Source organism: Puntigrus tetrazona, unplaced genomic scaffold (genome assembly GCF_018831695.1).
Source record: "Puntigrus tetrazona isolate hp1 unplaced genomic scaffold, ASM1883169v1 S000000234, whole genome shotgun sequence".
Lineage (NCBI taxonomy): Eukaryota > Metazoa > Chordata > Actinopteri > Cypriniformes > Cyprinidae > Puntigrus > Puntigrus tetrazona.
Genome location: NW_025047902.1, coordinates 422,501 through 442,500, shown reverse-complemented (window position 1 = coordinate 442,500; position 20,000 = coordinate 422,501). Strand labels below are relative to the sequence as shown.

At 42.0% G+C, this 20,000-nt stretch overlaps 3 protein-coding genes and 1 long non-coding RNA gene across 6 annotated transcripts in view; 1 reads left to right on the top strand and 3 right to left on the bottom strand.

Annotated features, from left to right (window-relative positions):
* The window catches only part of LOC122333291 (voltage-dependent calcium channel gamma-2 subunit-like), a 13,017-nt gene extending 12,857 nt beyond the window's left edge, over positions 1 to 160 (bottom strand). Inside the window, exon 1 of the mRNA XM_043230838.1 lies at positions 1 to 160. This exon is cut by the window's left edge and continues 1,548 nt beyond it. The gene's annotated coding sequence lies outside the window, so the exon portion shown is untranslated.
* A 1,723-nt stretch (positions 161 to 1,883) lies between these two features.
* LOC122333328 lies at positions 1,884 to 3,152 on the bottom strand. 2 transcript variants are annotated; one of them, XR_006248620.1, is made up of 2 exons: positions 2,744 to 3,152; positions 1,884 to 2,322 (listed from the first exon to the last, which is right to left on the bottom strand). It is a non-coding gene; the product is annotated as an uncharacterized LOC122333328 (long non-coding RNA). The 2 variants fall into 2 exon arrangements; XR_006248619.1 differs by having other exon boundaries at positions 1,884 to 2,125.
* A 245-nt stretch (positions 3,153 to 3,397) lies between these two features.
* Positions 3,398 to 6,405, top strand: LOC122333290 (protein CutA homolog). 2 transcript variants are annotated; one of them, XM_043230837.1, is made up of 7 exons: positions 3,398 to 3,458; positions 3,676 to 3,808; positions 5,420 to 5,568; positions 5,659 to 5,718; positions 5,814 to 5,859; positions 6,054 to 6,103; positions 6,209 to 6,405. In XM_043230837.1, the coding sequence occupies exons 2-7, from the start codon at positions 3,770 to 3,772 to the stop codon at positions 6,306 to 6,308; spliced, it is 444 nt and encodes a 147-aa protein (XP_043086772.1). In that variant the 5' UTR covers positions 3,398 to 3,458; positions 3,676 to 3,769; the 3' UTR covers positions 6,309 to 6,405. The 2 variants fall into 2 exon arrangements, with proteins under 2 accessions (XP_043086772.1, XP_043086771.1); XM_043230836.1 differs by having other exon boundaries at positions 3,401 to 3,458; positions 3,707 to 3,808.
* Positions 6,406 to 8,707: 2,302 nt separating this feature from the next.
* Positions 8,708 to 10,049, bottom strand: si:zfos-169g10.2 (somatostatin receptor type 5). Its single transcript, XM_043230895.1, has one exon. The coding sequence runs from the start codon at positions 10,028 to 10,030 to the stop codon at positions 8,708 to 8,710; it is 1,323 nt and encodes a 440-aa protein (XP_043086830.1). The 5' UTR covers positions 10,031 to 10,049.
* Between the last annotated feature and the right edge of the window lie 9,951 nt (positions 10,050 to 20,000).

Here is a 20,000-nt window from a genome sequence, read left to right as displayed (position 1 = left end):
GGAGCGGAGGACGCGCTTTACATTCAGGACGCGGCGAGTGCGGCACACGGCGCGAGAGATCAAGAAGATTTATGAATTTAGAATACAATGCGCTGACGTCACGCCAAAGCGGCCTCGCGATTGGCCGCGGCTCTGGCTGATGGTGCTGCAGTTGATGTGTCTGTGTTCCTCATGTCTCCATGTCTCACATCACACACACACACACACACACACACACACATCAGACCGAACAAGCAAAGCAAAACACCAAACACACGTCACTTACACAAGCAGAAAAAAGAAGGAGAAATATGGAAATCAACCCCCCCTTTATTTATTTAAACGCACTGACAAACAGAAGCCAACTTCATTTATAGGCATATATATATATATTACATCACAAATGAACTAAAACTAACCTTCAAATCAAGTCATTCTTCATAAAACTAAGAGTTTAAAATATTATCAACAATAACATTACATGATATTTTCTTTGGTAACGCATCTTTACTAAAATAATTTCAGAAGTGAGATGTTTGTGGTCCTGATGTCCTCATCCTCATCACACACACATCATATAAAACATATTCACTGAGGTTTAGATGAGAGTATTTAGAATTAGCTTCATGTGAAAACAACAGAACTGTGTGTGTGTGTGTGTGTGTGTGTGTGTGTGTGTGTGTGTCTGGCAGCTCTCACATGAGGGTTTATTTGCTCGTTCTGTCATCAAACACACAATACAGCAGACATTAGATGGATTACAGCACCCGAGCAAACAGCTGTGTGTGTGTGTGTGTGAGAACTGACCGTCAGTGTCACTCAGTCAGTGTGTGTGTGTGTGTGTGTGTGTGACTGGAGCAGTAGATCACGGCTCAGTTCAGAGAGAATGCATGAAATAATGTGTTTTTATTGCAATGTAAGCTGCTTTGGATAAAAAATTATGACTAATGCATAAAAGAAAATGATGCTGGGGTATTTTCCACACACACACACACACACACACACACACATATGTGTGGACTCTCCGTGGGTGTAATGGTTTTTATACTGTACAGACTGTGTGTTATCTCTCGTCTCTAAACGTTCCATCACAGGAACCTTTTTGCATTTTTCCAGTTTAAGATAAACTTCATTAAGCATTTTTAATCATTTTATTTCCCTTGTAAGAACCTTCTGAATAACTGGTCCTCACAAGTACAGCAAAACACACACACACTGAGACTGACACAGGTGTGTGTGTGTGTGTGTGTGTGTGTGTGACTGGAGCAGACAGACGGCTGCAGATGTGCTGACTGTCCAGTTTCCATGGGAACATCTTCATCTGCGCAGCATTCATTCATTCATATGTCAGTGTGTGTGTGTGTGTGTGTGTGTCCTTCACTGCACCTGTCTGCTGCGCGTCACACCTGCGCTCGCATCACAGCAGCAGCCTTACCGAGTGTGTGTGTGTGTGTGCGCGAAATCAAGAACCAAGACCTGAAAGATACAAGCTTATAGAAGACTAATCAGAATATCTGAAGCGGTTTAAAAATATTATATTGATCATGACGTGATCATGTCTGTGTTATTTAGATTCTGAGTGATTAGATTCAATAGAGAGCTGGTTTTAATCCAGAAAGACTCTTAATCTACTCCTGAATGAAAGCAACACTGATCCTGATCAGGGGTCAGACTCGAGGAGCAGTGCTGCCTTCTGCTGGACACACAGCATCGGTTTAGACCTCAGGACCAGGAAACCTAGTCACGCTTCATTAGACTCCTGTTCCTGAACTCAGCTCTGCTCTGGGATCAAAAGCATCTGAATTTTACTCAGAATTTGATCCAGATCTAAACCAAGATTGGATCCTAAATAGCAAAACACTTTTAAAAGCAAAAAAAAGCAGGAAAGTAGAATCATGAAGAGATTAAAAGATATTTAAGCCAGAATCTTTATTGAGAGAAACACTAACTAACCCGTGCTCACTTCATCTACACAGTGAGCTATAAACAGATCATATAGACTTGTATTGTGATGCATATCTGAATGAAACGATGAAAAGGTGGGTTGGGACACATTTATTTAAGAGTACGAGCACGCTTTAGAGAGGCATGTGATGCTGGGTTCAAGCAGCCGCTGGTCCTGGAGACCTTCTCTCCGTCTGATCATCTGAAAACACAGAAACACAGGATCAGAGAAGACGACGACGGCCGAGGGTCACACAGATCTTCTCGGGTCGGTCATCAGACGCTCGCTCGGAGCTCAGCACTGCTCTCTTCATTCACCGGTCAGTTTGCGCAGTGGACTAGTCATCATTGACCCCTGACCTCAACACACTCAACCTAACCAGACACATTCATTACTTCCTGAAACACACAGAGGGGCAGGTTTATGGTGTTTGAGACTAGTAATGTTAACTATTCCAGTTACATCAGACTGTCTGGAGTAACTTGAGTGACTAGTCTGAGTCAAAGATAGTTAATGAAGTTAAACTGCTCAACTACCATTCTGATAGTAGTTAGTTATGATGTCTTAGTTTTTATGTGGGTAAGTTAACTTGATTACCACACCCACACTACTGGGAACCTTAAATCTAAACCTAGCTGCAAAATATTAGCTTCTGATCAACACTTATTGTTGACATCGATTCAAAAAGTCGCCTCCAGCCTCTTTAATCTCATATTAAAGAACGTTTTTTTAAATTGATTTTTTTTCTGTACACATTATATATTCTGAATACTATTACTATCTTCAAATTTGTTGAGTAATTCTATTTTATTTGTTTACCTTTCGGCGGGAACTCGGCTCCCTCGCACGCGGCTCCTCTCTCAGCCGGAAGACACCAACTGATCTGTGACGCAACTTCCGCTAACAGCACCTTTTACGACATGAGCTCCCTTTATTATTTACTGTGCATTTGATGGTCAAGAGCTGCTTTTTTGACGTCACACACTTTTTAGGGTTATGTTTATGTTAAAATACGGTTGTGACGAGTTGAAATACGAAGAAGAAGATGAAGAATTTGCGTCGGTCACGAATCCCGCTGCCAGAGATATTTCTGTTATGAGGAGAGACCAACATCCGGGCTCCGTCTTCAGCGGAAGTGAAGAGGATCACGTGTGCCTTTTAGGACTGTTAGAATCATAGCAGCATCAGAAGAAATAGAAAATAAATAAGAAAATAAAAAATATCCAGGAATATAAGATAACAAAACAAATGTTTAAAGTATTATTTTTATTCGGTTTTCATGTTTTTAATATCTTTGTTATGTTTGTTAATTTATTTGTTTTTCAATTTGTATTATTATTATTATTATTATTATTATTATTATTATTATTATTATTATTATTATTATTATTTAAAATTCGGCTTAGGCTATCTCATCTATTTCACTATAATTAATTAGTGTGTTACGCTGACAGCAGTCTCTCCGTAAAGCGGCTCTGGCGCTGCTGTCACACGACAGTCCGGGACGCTTTACGGCAGAGCCAGTGGTTGCGAGGTGAGCGAAACATGCTTATTTCTTCATTAAGCAGCAAAGATGCGGATCTAATGACGAATAAATAACGTTTAAATTCACGACAGCTGTGTTCCAGCTCAGTTTACGCTGCAGACACGTTTAATAATTACATTCACGCGACACGATCACCTGCCTTTATTTACTCGCATTATTAAAACGCAATGAAAGCGTCATAACGGTTTTTCATATCACTATTAAGACGCACTTTATGCTGCTTTTTCGTGACTGAGGTGTGTGGAGAAGAGTCGTGAAGTAGAGCAGGTCCTGGAGGTCAAGGTTCACCTGCGCAGGTGATGAGATCAGGGCTCGGGTCTCTGAAGCTCTGCTGTCTGGTGAGTTTCTTTCAGAATCAGACGAGTAACACTTTACTGTAAAATACCGAGTTACTTCTCGAGTCACTGTTTCTCGGGGTTTGACTGACAGCTCTGGGGTTGCCATGTTGAGAGAAATCAGGAGTAAGTTCAGAGAGTGTGTGTGTGTGAACATGATCTTACTGTAGTGTGTTTACTCAAAACACACACAGAGTTCCTCAAAATCAAAAAATCCTGTGAAATGCAGACTCAGAATATAATATATCACAAACCTGCAATAATTAATGTCAAATAATACAACCAGTGTGTCTTTCTCTGTGTGTGTGTGTGTGTGTCTCTCTCTCTCTCTCTCTCTCTCTCTCTCTCTGTCTCTCTCTCTCTCTCTCTCTCTCTCTCTCTCTCTCTCTCTCTCTCTCTCTCTCTCTCTCTCTCTCTCTCTCTCTCTCTCTCTCTCTCTCTCTCTCTCTCTCTCTCTCTCTCTGTCTCTCTCTCTGTCTCTCTCTCTCTGTCTCTCTCTCTCTGTCTCTCTCTCTCTGTCTCTCTCTCTCTCTCTCTCTCTCTCTCTCTCTCTCTCTCTCTCTCTCTCTCTCTCTCTCTCTCTCTCTCTCTCTCTCTCTCTCTCTCTCTCTCTCTCTCTCTCTCTCTCTCTCTCTCTCTCTCTCTCTCTCTCTCTCTCTCTCTCTCTCTCTCTCTCTCTCTCTCTCTCTCTCTCTCTCTCTCTCTCTCTCTCTCTCTCTCTCTCTCTCTCTCTCTCTCTCTCTCTCTCTCTCTCTCTCTCTCTCTCTCTCTCTCTCTCTCTCTCTCTCTCTCTCTCTCTCTCTCTCTCTCTCTCTCTCTCTCTCTCTCTCTCTCTCTCTCTCTCTCTCTCTCTCTCTCTCTCTCTCTCTCTCTCTCTCTCTGTCTCTGTCTCTCTCTCTCTCTCTCTCTCTCTCTCTCTCTCTCTCTCTCTCTCTCTCTCTCTCTCTCTCTCTCTCTGTCTCTCTCTCTCTCTCTCTCTCTCTCTCTCTCTCTCTCTCTCTCTCTCTCTCTCTCTCTCTCTCTCTCTCTCTCTCTCTCTCTCTCTCTCTCTCTCTCTCTCTCTCTCTCTCTCTCTCTCTCTCTCTCTCTCTCTCTCTCTCTCTCTCTCTCTCTCTCTCTCTCTCTCTCTCTCTCTCTCTCTCTCTCTCTCTCTCTCTCTCTCTCTCTCTCTCTCTCTCTCTCTCTCTCTCTCTCTCTCTCTCTCTCTCTCTCTCTCTCTCTCTCTCTCTCTCTCTCTCTCTCTCTCTCTCTCTCTCTCTCTCTCTCTCTCTCTCTCTCTCTCTCTCTGTCTCTCTCTCTCTCTCTCTCTCTCTCTCTCTCTCTCTCTCTCTCTCTCTCTCTCTCTCTCTCTCTCTCTCTCTCTCTCTCTCTCTCTCTCTCTCTCTCTCTCTCTCTCTCTCTCTCTCTCTCTCTCTCTCTCTCTCTCTCTCTCTCTCTCTCTCTCTCTCTCTCTCTCTCTCTCTCTCTCTGTCTCTCTCTCTCTCTCTCTCTCTCTCTCTCTCTCTCTCTCTCTCTCTCTCTCTCTCTCTCTCTCTCTCTCTCTCTCTCTCTCTCTCTCTCTCTCTCTCTCTCTCTCTCTCTCTCTCTCTCTCTCTGTGTGTGTGTGTGTGTCAGTGGGTTCTGCTGGCTGTGTTGATGCTGCCGGTCCTGAGGCGTCTGGGATTGAGAGCGTTCTCGATGGCGTCAGACTCGTATTCTTCGGGCACACACTCCGCAGCTTTCGTCACCTGCCCCAACGACACGGTGGCCAAAGAGCTGGCCAGGTACACACTCCTGAAGAACACACACTCGTACAAAAACAACGCTCCTTGATCTGAAATGTGTGTGTGTGTGTGTTGTGTTTCTGTCCTCAGAGGAATTGTGGAGAAGAAGCTGGCCGCGTGTGTGAACATCGTCCCGCAGATCACATCTGTGTGAGTGTGTGTGTGTGTGTGTGTGTGTGATAGAAATAGAAGTCTATAGACTATTCACAGACACGTGTGTGTGTGTGTGTGTGTGTGCGCTGCAGGTACGAGTGGCAGGGGAAGATCGAGGAGGACAGTGAAGTTCTTCTGGTCAGTTTCAGCTCTTTCTGCTCTATTTGTTTATTTGTTGTTTTCTAGATGACTTTTAGATACATGTTAAACAGCGCAGCAATGCTGGTAAATGTTTATTATATGCGTTCATGTACACTGATGTATCTTTTAGAGCTCGTCATTGAAAAACCCAACAAGCGTTTTTAAATATTTTATTGAATTTTTTTTCCCAGATGATTAAGACCCGAAGTTCAAAGATCTCCGCTCTCGCTGAATATGTCCGGTATTAGCTACAAAAACACACTCTGCTTTTATTTGGAGATATTTCCTGCTGCACGCAGCACTCAAACAATCCAGCGCGTGAAGGAGTGTGTGTTGTGCTCCGCAGGTCCAATCACCCGTATGAGGTGGCCGAGGTCATCAGTGTACCCATCGATCAGGGAAACCCGCCGTATCTGAAGTGGATCGGAGACGTGGTGCCCGAGTGAAGCGCTGGAGGGTGTTCTCATCATTTGACTGAAATGTCCTTCGCAGGAAGATTTCGTTCCGAGTTTGATTTCTATTAAAAGGTTGCAGGCAGTGAAATGCATGGGTTTGTGTCTCCTTCAGCTCGGTGTTTCTCCTGCTCTGTTCTGGGTCTTCAGATTGTGGGTGTGTTTGAGTCAAAGGAAGTCTTTTGTTTACTTGACTAAATATAACACAGTAGTGACGTTAATAAACCCTGATACACGATCCTGCTTTAAACACGAGCGCTTACCACAGAAATGAACGTAGATGAATTATCGATTAGGTGCCTACTTGATTTTATTCTGTGTGTGTGAGGAAACGATCAATGCTCCATTATACAGTCTAGATTAGTCATTATATACAAATAACAGCACAGGATGACACCCTGACCAATCACAGCCCTCCAGAGGAGCGACTATCAACAATAGCTTCATGAGAGACGCTTCGCTGCATCTGTGAGAGAAGAGCAGCGCTGACTTCCCTTTGAGCCCTCAAATGTCAGTGAACACGCACACACACACGCGCACACACACACACACACACACACACACACACACACACACTGCCACCGGCTGCAGTTTCTGCCCTTCAGCTGGAGAGCAGGCATATGTTGATCTGCACAGGATCTGATCCCTGATCATCAGGAGAGGTTCTTGACAAACACATTCACTTAGAAACATTGACATGTTCTCCATAACTCCTCTGAGCTGGATCTGATCTGATTGAAAGCTCTGCTGTCCTCCTCTGAAACAATCCCAAAACAGGAAATGAATCAAGCATGTAAACGCCCGGAAAAGATTGTCTTAATCAGGTTCAGAAAGAAGCTTGGACAGTGTCCTGATGCATGTTTGCATATGTTTTGCATCTTATAAACTGGTCATATTGCAACATTATATATCATATATATGTATGTGTGTCTTTTAGCTTTCTTTTTGACTACATTATCAAAGCAAAAGCAGCAATACTCGAGGTAGCTCCAGTCACGTTATCACAGTGATTCCTCAAGTTCTGAAAGCACTGGAGTTTTGTTCTGAATGCATGTAATGCGCATGTAAATGAATACATGAATCAGATCAGAATCTGAAATGATATCGGATTCATCCGAAGTCTGCATGTAAACATACTGATGTTTTCCAGTTTCTTGCTCCATGAATACCTACATGTTCACTCCATGCATAATGTGACTATAATGAGAGTCAACATTGCAGGTAAACTGTTTCTCATGTTGGGATATGTCAGTAACGTGGTATATTTTTAATACATATAGTGCATTTTTGTAGCCTGAAATGTAGAATGAGATCAAGAGACTGGCCTCATTTAGGTTTCAGGCCTTTATCATTTTCACTGTATGTTTCTCTTCAGCGATTCAATGATATGAAGATAAAAATAAAGCTGCACCAGTCAGCAAACGATATACAGCTGCTCTCTTTTGTTTGCTGTATGCTCTATATAAATTATTTGAATAAATTATTATTATTATTTTAAATAATTTTAAATTAAATTGGGGCACTACCATTAAAGAAAAGCCAATTGTAGCAAATAAATGGAGAAATTTATTTAGGCCGCTATGTTGTCTGGTTGCTAGGGATTTATATGGTTGTTTTTCTGTTCAGGTGGTTGCTAGGCAGTTGCTATGTGGTTGTTTGTGTGTTTAAGTGGTTGCCATGTAGTTGTCTAGGTGTTCAGGTGGTTGCTAGGGAGTTGCTACGTGGTTGTTTATGTTTAGGTGTTTGCTAAGGTGTTTTGCGATGCGCTTGTATAGGTGATCAGGTGATTGCTGGGCAGTTGCTATGTGGTTGTTTGCGTTCATGCGGTTGCTATGTGGTGGTCTAAGTGTTCAGGTGGTTGCTAAGGAATTGCTATATGATTGTCTGTGTGTTTAAGCGGTTGCCATGTAGTTATTTAGTTCATGTGGTTACTAAGGAGTTGCTATATTGTTGTCTAGGTGTTCAGGGAGTTTCTAGGGAGTTGCTTTGTGGTTGTCTAGGCGTTCACATGGTCGCTAGGGAGTTGATATATGATTTGATTACTCACTGGTTGTACAGGTTTGAAAATATATTAAAAAAAACTGTGAATGTAATTGTTTCTACCAATAAAGCCTTATTTTGGGATTATGCAAAAGAGAGAACGATAATGGCAGTAAAAATAAGAACACTTCTTAGTGAACAATCAGAGTAATAAGGTTTGTAAACCTTAAGTCCAAACTCTGATTCCTGGAAATCACATTATTGGTGCGCATGTAAACACAACCAGTTTAATCACAGATGGACGTACAAATTAAATAAACAGGAGCAAAGGTCATGGTTTCTGATTGGTCTGAGTTGGCATTGTTGAATAGGTGGTGCATTTAATAACCATAAATGAACGTTCACATTTCACATTACAAGCAGCTGATCTCCAGGACCGAGTGTTTATCGTCACTGTTGTCCTGCAGGTGTTTGTGTGTCCGCCGCGCTCCATTACGGACAGCTGCGGGGTCAGAGGTCAGGCTGATGGAGCGCTCACACCGCCCATCCATTCCTCCCGCAGCGCTGTCCTCGTGACACCCGTTTCGGAGTTTCGTCATCTCTCGGTCTGCGTTGCGTTCTTCTACTTCGCTCACCTTCAGATGCTCTCTTCGGATCTCCTCTAGAGGTAACGCGACCATTCCCGTCCCCTGCTGCTGATCCTGGTTTTCCACGCGTCTGGACGATCTGCACAAGGCTTTCCGGAAACCTCTTTTAAAGTTATCCGACAGAAAACCGTACAGAATGGGATTGGCGCAACTGTTGGCGTACGAAAGAACTACGACGAAGTAATACAGCCCTCTGAACTCTCCTGGAAGGAGAACCAGCAGGTTCACGATGTTTAAGACGTAAAACGGCAGCCAGCAGAAGACGAACACGGCCACGACGATCACCACCATTCTCGTGATCTTGCGCTCGGATTTCCGCCGGCGGATCGACGTGGCGCGGACTCTTCGCCCGGAGCTGCGCACTTTAACCACGATCAGCAGGTAGCAGAGACAGATGACCATCAGAGGACCGAAGAACCCAACGGTCGCAGTATACACGATAAACGCCGCTTTCCAAACCTCCGCCGGCTCGGGCCACACGATGCTGCAGTTTCCGTCGTCCTGCAGAACTCCTGCGAACACAACCACAGGCAAAACCACTACGAAAGAGACGGCCCACACGGTGGCGTTCACCGTCTTGGCCACGCGAGGTTGGCGCCATCTAGAGGACCGGAGTGGATGCACCACGGCCAGATAGCGGTCGATGCTCATAACCGTCAGACAGAAGATGCTGGTGAACTGGTTAATGGCGTCTACGGTCATGACCAGGCGACACATGAGCGATCCGAAGGGCCAGGAGAGCAGGCCGTTCTGAACGGCAAGGAGCGGCAGGCCCAGCATGAAGAGCTCGTCTGCGATGGCCAGATTCAGGATGTAGATATTGGTCACCGATTCGGTCTGGGAATATCGCAGCACGATGTGGATGACCAAAGTGTTTCCGATCAGACCTACGATGCACACTGAGATGTAGACGAGAGGGATGAGGATCCCGGCGACTCCTGGTGAGTAATCCGGAGTTCTGCCATCGGTCCAGTTCTCCGTCGGAAGGAGAAACGCAGGAGGGAAGGTTTGGTTGGGGATCATGAATGAGGAGGAGGTGTTCGTCCAGACTGGAGCTTCTGGAGCTGAAAGGTGTTGATGTACCTCCATGGGTTTAAGAGAGATTAAGCCTTCCAGTGATCAACTGATGCCCATCTGATCTAGGAGTGAGACAGAATACTGGTTACTCAATGGGTCTGGTGCTTAACCCAGGTCCTGGAGATCTGCCTTCCTGCAAAGTTCAGCTCCAATCCTGACCAAACACAACAATTAGGATCTGAAGGCGCATTGGCATAATGTGTTTTGATCAGGATTGGAACCGAAATCTGTAGAAAGGTAGATTGGTTAGTCCAGATCAAAATCACAGTAGTGCATACACAAAGCTGGCACTTTCACTTTCAACAGATATGCCTTTGTACTTTATTTATCAATATTGCATAATAGTTGTCTAAAGGTACATATATTAGTACAGTTTGAAAAGATACTGAACTAGTCACAGCTTTTGTACCGAAACCAAAAGGTACCATTCACTAAGGTTTTATGATGGGTGCCTTTATTTTTTTGTTGATTTTTTAAGGCATGCTTCATTAAATGATATGCACCTAGTCCTTCAGACAATCAACAGGTCTGACTCCAGCATTACGGTGTGTCTCAGTAAAATCACAAACCTGTTAACAAATCCTGAAGTCATATAATGCGCAGAAATAAAGCCATACCCAAACCTTTTTCTGTTTAGGAACGATATGCATGTGAGCAAATGAAGACAGAACGCTCAATTCTGAACGAAGACACTAGAAGTGAAGTGCACTTGAATGTTTACTCTTATTATTGTTTCTATATAATGGCTGACTCAAACATGAACATGAAGTCTGTGTTATAAATCGAGCGCAGGCAAGCAGAAGCACGTCTGTGGTACGAGAACACGATCCTGGACCCCGGCCGTGTGTGTGTGTGTGTGTGTGTGTGTGTGTGTGTGTGTGTGTGTGTGTGTTCTGTCAGGTAGCGTTGGCTGATGTTGTTTCGGAGCTAGAACACTAATGTGAGATAATTAGTGCACTACAGCAGCGGCAGCGGAGCAGACCGACTCGTCGAGCGCGTGGCTCCAGATAAAAAACACTTTATTAGGAGCACAGGAAGAAAACAGACTGAGATTTAATATCTAGATGAAGTCGAGATGGCATCGGTTTCTTCGCGTTCATCCTCTGACTGAGACACACCAATTATGATGCAGAAATCAAAGCAGCGGATCATTATTTTGCCTCTTGTTCTGCTCTATTGTGATGCTGCGACACACACTCATACGTCTCAATAAACCTGCCAGAAATGTCTGAATGATCATTAATAATAGAAGACATGCGCTCGCTGACCAGCCCAGTGAAAGGCTCAGGCTTTTCATGTTTTATTGGTCACTGGCTAGAATCAAGATCAGTGGAGCGAGTCACATTAGTGAAATTTCTGGGTGAAAAAGTCACTTGTGCGTTCTCAGCAGTCACTTTGAGCGATCAGACTATGAGAACAATATGACTAAACCTCCCGGGCATACGGAAACCCATTTCCACCGAAAAAACTAAATAATAACTGAGCTTTGCTGAGCCGTAATTGAGATGAGAATTCAAATGATTTAAATACTTATAACTATAATTACAAACATGTATACACTCTTAATTATACAAAGAAAATACAGCTTGAAACGTAATAACTATGACTTTGAAATGATGACATACTAAGTCATAATTAGGATCAAAACACAAAAAATGAAAAAGTCAGATAGTATGGGCTAAAGAGGCAAACATGAAGAATTTCTGATTCTAAATTTAATATGTTGATCTCATAATGACTTCTATGTTTTAAATCTCAACTAACTTGTCAGGGTCTCACTTTAAAGTCATACTTTATTCTTCTGATCTCATAATAATCAAATTGTGCAGTTTCTCTCAACTTAGAACTATGACTAATCATTTTTCATTTAAATTCATAATATTGACTTTTTATTTGAGAGTTATGATCATATGTCAGATTTTAATACTCTGTCATAGCTTCTTTAGAGTCATAATTTAGACATAGGTCAGTTGACGGGTGTTTAGTGAACGTTTGTAGGGAGAAGCAGAGAAAGGTAGACGGTGTGTGAGGTAAAGACCGGTGTCTAGATGCACTTAGACTAGACTCATGTGTCTCTGCCGTCGTTTAGAGCGGACGAGTAAATCACGATCAGGGACAAGCATTAGGAAAGTGAAAGCTCTTTGGGTTTCTGCTGATTTCAGTGTCCAACATACAGCCGTTTGAGAAACATCACAGGAAGATAAATCTGTGTGATGACCGGCGGTTAATCATCCCTCTGAAGCGTTTCGCTCTTTCTGCAGGAAGAAAGTCACCCAGCTTCACCTCTTCCATCCATTATGATCGAAAGCTCTTCTGATAATTTACTCTGGAGTTCTCTGCATTGTTTTCTCTACTGACATTTACAACTAAAAGAGACACAGAGACGTTAAAGGCCTTGATGACGCTCTTTAAAAATGATTGCTGCAGATGCACGCACACACACACACACACACACACACACACACACACACACACACAGACACACACACACACAGACACACACACACACACAATAAAGAAAAAAACATCTAGTGTTTGTTTCCACAAAGAGACAGCAGCAGCAGTAAACGACGCAAACACCTTCCTCATAATGGATGTGAATCTTGGTGAATAAGATTTATAGTTCAGTACACACACACACACACACACACACACACACACACGCGTTTACTTAGCTGTATAAATGGGGACGTTACTGAGACTTCTATATTTTAATATACAGACAGCTAAACCCATCCCTAACCCTTAAAGGTAATCTAGAAATCCCCCTTTTAAAATTTCTTCTGAAAAACTCTTTGACCAATGCTGTATTTGGTGAGTGTTTGGCTAATCAGACGAATCACACACACACACACACACACACACACACACACACACACACACACACACAGTTCAGTACAGGTGAAGGGAAGGGCATCTTGTCACCGTGGAAACGGCCTGGTCAGCGTCTGAAAGACCACAAAAGAGTAAGACAAAAGAAAACGAGCACGCACGCACACACACACACACACACACACACACACACTGAGGATTGTGGGAGTGAGATTAGACCTGTTTATTATCTGAACACAATGACTGTCAGTAAAACAGCTCAAGACTAAAGAGACGAGGCTCTTTATAGACCAGCATTAGCATAACCTCACAGCACGTGTGTGTGTGTGTGTGTGTGTGTGTGTGTGTTGACCCGGTCTTGTGCTGGTTCTGTGTTGGTCTAGAGCAGTCCACCAGTTACTTCATCAGACGATCTCTTCTTATTCCATTAAAGAGTTTGGGGTTAGGATATTAATATTTGTATTAATCAAAGACACATTAAACTGATCAAAAGTGGCAGTAACTTTCTATTCATCTGTGTATCCTGAAGAATTAAACATATCACCTTTTCCACAAAAACAATATTGTACAGCAACAGTTTCCAACATTGATAACAATCAGAAATAGCAGTAATTCATTGATTTCTGAAGATCATGTGACGCTGAAGACTGGACTAATGATGCTTTAACACACATTCACAGAGAAAACAGCTGATTGAATAGAAATAATACTTCACTGCTTTTTGATCAAATAAATGCCGTCTTGGTGATCAGAAGAGACTTGTAATGTGTTCTAAAGCAGAATAAACGGACAGATGTGGAGAACGGATGAATAGAGTCGTGAAGTGATAGAGACACACGACTAACATAGAGACTCATTAGGAAGGAAATCTGGTTCAGTCCAGCTCTCCACGAGTCTCTAATGAGAACGCTTCTTGTTCGATGCACTGCTTTCCAACATTCGGTTCGGTTTCAGCCTTGACTTCATTATATTGGAAACGTTTCTTACGACATGTAGAGGTCAGTGCTGCTTCAGCATCGTTTCCAACTTATTTCCAATCAACAGTTATTATTTCAACGAGAACGTTAAATCAACAGCGACTCTATTCACCGCTTTAATTTATGTTTATTGATGATGATTCTTGACGTCATTCTGAAGAATTAATTGCCGTCAGATCCGTTCCCTCAGGCTTTCCGTCAGCGGACGCCATCAATGGCTCTCATCGATCACCTGATCAGCTCAGCGTGGAGACAATCCACTCCCATCATTTATTTTATTCAGCATCCTCAGAAATACGTCTATCGCGGTAGTAGTCCATATAAACACAGACTTGCACACACCAATTTAAAATAATATAACATTAAACACTACCACATCTACTGAGAAACACGCTTAATTTTCCAACAGACAGAAGCAAAGCATGCTGGGAACCAGAACTTTATGTGTGTTGCATACGTTCACAAAAAAAAAAAGAGAGATTTATGCAGTTATTTATGCATATGCAAAATATTGAGAAAGTCTCCTTTAAAGAAAAATGTATAATTTTGACCCATACAGTGTATTTTTGGATATTGCTACAAATATCGGTATGTTAAATGTTTCTGTATTTTGCAATGTAGTATGTAGCATATAACATTATATTTTGCAGTATATTCCCATATATTTTTGTTACATATGTATTTTTCGGCATACTATGTAATTCAGTCATTCATCAAAATATAAAAAATCCTCTTTTATGTTTAACAGCTAAAGAAACTTGTGGCTGATCTCAGAGTTTTATTTGTGGACGAAATATCCCTTAAACTTCAAAACGAGCTCGTATGTGTTTGCAATAATGACGAACGGCAGAAAAAGGAGCGACGCGTTTCTTTGGGTCGAGCTGAATGAGAGCCGATGAAGGATCAACAGTTCCTCCTCCATCGCTCAAAGTGAATCGAGCGGCTGCGGTGTGAACAGCTGTGCAGGTTAATGTGGATTAATGGCACCTCGGGGAACAAAAGCTCCAGCCATTCTGATCTCAGTCAGTCTGCTGCCATTGAGAAAAGCCTTTCACCAGAAAGCATCACAAACAGCTGCGCCGCACGCCAGAGCGCTCCACGGCCATTCATCACCACGCAATTATTAGTAGTTCGTCTAAGCATGAAACAGCTCGTCTTCGTGGGAGAATTCAGCACATTTGGGAAAAGAATTAAGCACGTCTAATTGAGAACGGATGATGATCTGATTCTGCTTTCACAAGCAGAGGCCTTTGACTAATTCTTTCACACGTCTAAACAGAAAAACTAATTCTAACCAGACGGACTCCTTCAGATCTGTGACCTGATCCCACAGAGAAACGTTCAAAAACAAGCACAATTCTGTTCACATTAATGAAACACCCTGTTTATTAGTGAGCACAAGCATTATTTTAAGTTAACATGAGACTGGTGTTATAAAATCACTCACTAATCTCTAAAGTGAATCTGATCACATCTTGTAAGAGCTCGGTGACTGAACACAACCTAAATGTAGTATTTCTGCATCTACATCCTCTGGAACGCACATCGTTATAAGAGCGCTACTTTATATTCACTTTAATCACTAAGATGAATCACTGAAGCTGGAACGCTCCTGAAGAACCACTCTTCAGTGCTTCTGTAAGACCTCGGCACAGACAGGAGTCGACCGCCAGACGTTCTTGTGCATGCAAAATAATCATCTCAGATTACAGTAAAATTTCAAAGTAACATGGAAACTCACCGTTAAGAACTTCACGCGTGTCCACCTGATCGAGTGACTCGGAGCAAATGAGCCGCTGCAGCATCAGCAGCACGAGGAAACACAGCATCCCGTAACCAGGCAACCAGAGCAATGATGCACAGAGAGAGAGAGAGAGAGAGAGAGAGAGAGAGAGAGAGAGAGAGAGAGAGAGAGAGAGAGAGAGAGAGAGAGAGAGAGAGAGAGAGAGAGAGAGAGAGAGAGAGAGAGAGAGAGAGAGAGAGAGAGAGAGAGAGAGAGAGAGAGAGAGAGAGAGAGAGAGAGAGAGAGAGAGAGAGAGAGAGAGAGAGAGAGAGAGAGAGAGAGAGAGAGAGAGAGAGAGAGAGAGAGAGACAGAGAGAGAGAGAGACAGAGACAGAGAGAGAGAGAGAGAGAGAGAGAGAGAGAGAGAGAGAGAGAGAGAGAGAGAGAGAGAGAGAGAGAGAGAGAGAGAGAGAGAGAGAGAGAGAGAGAGAGAGAGAGAGAGAGAGAGAGAGAGAGAGAGAGAGAGAGAGAGAGAGAGAGAGAGAGAGAGAGAGAGAGAGAGAGAGAGAGAGACAGAGACAGAGAGAGAGAGAGAGAGAGAGAGAGAGAGAGAGAGAGAGACAGAGAGAGAGAGAGAGAGAGAGAGAGAGAGAGAGAGAGAGAGAGAGAGAGACAGAGAGAGAGAGAGAGAGAGAGAGACAGAGAGAGACAGAGAGAGAGAGAGAGAGAGAGACAGAGAGAGAAAGCAGTGACATTATAAACGATGCTCCTCTGAGGTTTGCTGGAGTGTTCTCCTCTCATAATGTGGGCACATGTTAGGTCAGATGGACCTGATCTGAGGCGCTTCGACTCTTTATACATAGATATCATAACGGAGTGCAGGTATCAAAACTACAGAAAAACTACCAGAAATACGGTCCAGAGCCCTCGTGATTAAAAGTGTACAGTAATCATGTGACATCCTATCAATGGTTTCAGAAGCAGGTGAACATTATATACAATCAGTGCAACGTTACTTCATTAAAAACTCTGAGGAAATCAATCAGTTCATTTCCTCGTTAGCACTGATCTAACGATCACACGATTACTACGGAAACACTATTATTGATTAGGACTCGTTTCAGATCTCGTCACATATATGTTGAACCTAAATAGAATGTGCTGAAAAGTAAATGATAAATGACCAGATTTTCAATTCGGTTTAGATTCAGTTCGGTTCACATAAAACTAAACAGAAATACGAAATGAATCCGTAATAAAGTAAAATGCAAATTCAACGAAAATCGATTTGGTTAAAATAAAAGGTTTTAGTAACGAAAGCGTAATCTAATAAAACAACTTAATAAAGAAAACAAATAAAATGACAAAAGCTCATATCAAAATTACTAAATCAAACGTATAATAAAGCACACGGAGAACAATGTCAAGAACACACTAGAACATGTTCTCCGAGTCTGTCAATGATTTCAAACAGGCCTGTGGTGTGAGTCTTCATCCTCGTTAAAAGCTTCTGATTGGTCTTTAACTCAGACCGGTTCTGCTGTCAGCTGGAGCTAAACTTCTCAGAATAGTCTCAAGAACCAGGCAAGGCATTGATTATAAGCGTTTTCTGTATTTCAGCAGGAGGTGCTCAAAAATGGGCGACGTCTTTGTTTAAATTAAATTCATATTTATGCATAACTCTCATAACTCTCGAGTGACGCGATCCTGCTGAGAAGAAATGATCAGACCTTATAAATAAACAGCTTTTGGCGCTGATCCGGGTTTTGGGCCGTAGGAGGATCAGTCCCAGCAGAGATCTTTAACAGAGAGAGAGAACCGACATGTACAGGTGAAGAAGGTTAATGCTGGCACTTGATCAGGATTACCTAACAGCAGTTAAAACTAACCCACACGACCTAACTAACCACGATGGCTCTGGTTTTGAGTGCACTTATTAGGGTAGTTCTATCGTGTCAGTAGGGAAGCTCTATGTGACCCTGAACCACAAAACCTTAGATTCATACTTCAAAGCAAACTCAAAATATGGAAAATATCGCCTTTAAAGATGTCCAAATGAGACATGATCTTTACTTAATATCCTGCATAAAAAGAAAGATCTATAATTTTGTCCCATACAGTGAAGAGTGGTCTCGAAGCATCGTGATTCTGAATATTCCCGTTTTCTCCTTTGTGTTCGTGTGGGTGCGTAAGCCAAGACAGCGTTCACTTCTATTCTTTAAATATGCTTTCATTCACACCGTTTGGAGGACAGCAGGACAAACTCGTGTTCAGGTTGTTTCCCATACTGTCTAAACGGTTTTTGTGAAGCATTTTTCAGAGTACAGCTGACCCTTATCACAAAATTGATTTAAAAGCTTATTAACAATGCACTCAATGTAATCTATATTTTTTTATTTTCCCCTTAAACCTCTATGTGTCACACACACACACACACACACACACACACACACACACAGACACACACACAGACACACACACACACACACACACACACACACACACACACACACACACACACACACACACACACACACACACACACACACACACACACACACACACACACACACACACACACACACACACACACACACACACACACACAAACAGCTGTCTCAACAGAATAAATCTTAAAACATGTCAGTGTCGTCGCCCCATTACACCTGTTAAAGGCATTTTTGCTTAAATATCTTATTTTAACTGAGGTCTATCCGTTGAGAATCACAATTGAAGATGGCAGGCAAAACTGTAGGCAAAAATCATACTCCGATGTTGGTTAAAATGTAAAGTTGTATACTGCACAGCCCAAGAGTTAATCGGGGAAAAGATGTAGATGAGGAATGGTTTTGTGAAGTGCCTGATGATTCCCACACCTACAGACAATGTATTTTTGTCTCTGCAACTTAAGGCACATATTAATCTGTTGAAATGCGACGGCATCAGATGAGCGGTGTGGACATCACGGCTTTCTCACGAGCTGACCTCACCTGAGAAGACAGCCCATGCATCTCAGCAGGCTTTGGGCTAAATGAAGTAGCGTAGAACACAAATGCTTCTGATTGGCAGGATATTGGCCGTACGTGCGGCTTGAGAAGTGAAAGCATCGCCTCATCAGCCTCTCGCTTGTGTGCACGGAAACACGAGCGCTCTTTTATCTTCACTTTCGAAATAGATCTTCTAATGAATCTGAAGATGCTCTTTCTTATTTACTATTTTAATCGCGACACATTTGCATGTAGGAGCTGTTGCCATGGTGACGCCGCAATGAGCTCTCCAGACTTGTTTGGGCCGGTTAGTGTCACACCACCTAATAAACTATTTAACCTGACAGAGACCGCTCATCTTCATCATGCGTCACATCCCTGTAAGAAACTGACATGATCTCAGGCAGAGTTTACCCAGACATTAACATTCTGTCGTTGTCTACTCATTCCCATGTTGCTGTAAACCTGTGCGACCAAAAAAAGTTATTTTAAAGAGTGTGGATTGTTGACGGCAGCCATTAAAGTATTCCAGAGCAGAATGTTTATTTTTGGGTGAACTGTTTCTTTAAGAAGCCATCGCGATCTGCTGATTCTTCACCGTCTTATGTTTTTATGCATTTCACAGAAACTGTTTACATTAGGTTTTGAAATACTGATGTTTGAACCACAAAGAGCATGCTTTATGAACACACTTTCTCTGATGTTTCCAGCGCTTCAAACCTAATAAGGAATAATGTTTTGAAAACATTAAGCTTCTCTGCATCTGAAAAATAAAATTTCACTTTGAAATAAAGGTTACATATATATTTCTGAATTTTGAGCGTTCACGTATACATGTACTTATTATCTTTAACATAAACTACAATTCATTGAGATGCATATTTTTGTAAAGTGTAAAACCATTAAATGAGTCCACCCTGTTACACTGGTGCTACTTCTCCTTTAAAATATTAGGCATGTATCATAAATCACATGACCTGCTAGAAGTGACATCACTTCCTCGGATGGAAAGCGAATCCAATTAAGTAGGCTATTAGTCATAAACTTTCTCTCTTTTCCTCCTTTTTTAGAAATCGTATTTATGACTCGGCATGTCCATCCTGTTGAGTCAGTTTACAATGAAAACAAAAATGTCATATCTATTAAATTTCTATATTTTCTAGCCAGTAATAGGCTTTGTGGGTTAAATGTCCTCACTGTTACTCACTGTAGTGAAGAAATGTTCTGTAACAGGGTGGAAAGATTACTGGGTTATTGTTATAGTTTGAGGCCTGAGCTCCAGGGGTCTGTTTCTGATGGACACAGTTTATTTATTTTTATATACATACAAATATATATATATATATATATATATATATATATATATATATATATATATATATATATAAAATATATATATATATATATATATATATATATATATATATATATAATTATTTATTTTATTTTATTTTTTTAATTAT

What these genes read in the sequence shown, in the direction of transcription:
- LOC122333290 (XM_043230837.1), top strand. Translation starts at nt 3,770, where the DNA reads ATGAGATCAGGGCTCGGGTCTCTGAAGCTCTGCTGTCTG. An exon ending in CTCTGAAGCTCTGCTGTCTG is followed by an intron (nt 3,809 to 5,419) that starts GTGAGTTTCTTT and finishes TGTGTGTGTCAG; the next exon opens with TGGGTTCTGCTGGCTGTGTT. An exon ending in AGGACAGTGAAGTTCTTCTG is followed by an intron (nt 5,860 to 6,053) that starts GTCAGTTTCAGC and finishes TTTTTTTCCCAG; the next exon opens with ATGATTAAGACCCGAAGTTC.
- si:zfos-169g10.2 (XM_043230895.1), bottom strand. Translation starts at nt 10,030, where the DNA reads ATGGAGGTACATCAACACCTTTCAGCTCCAGAAGCTCCAGTCTGGACG.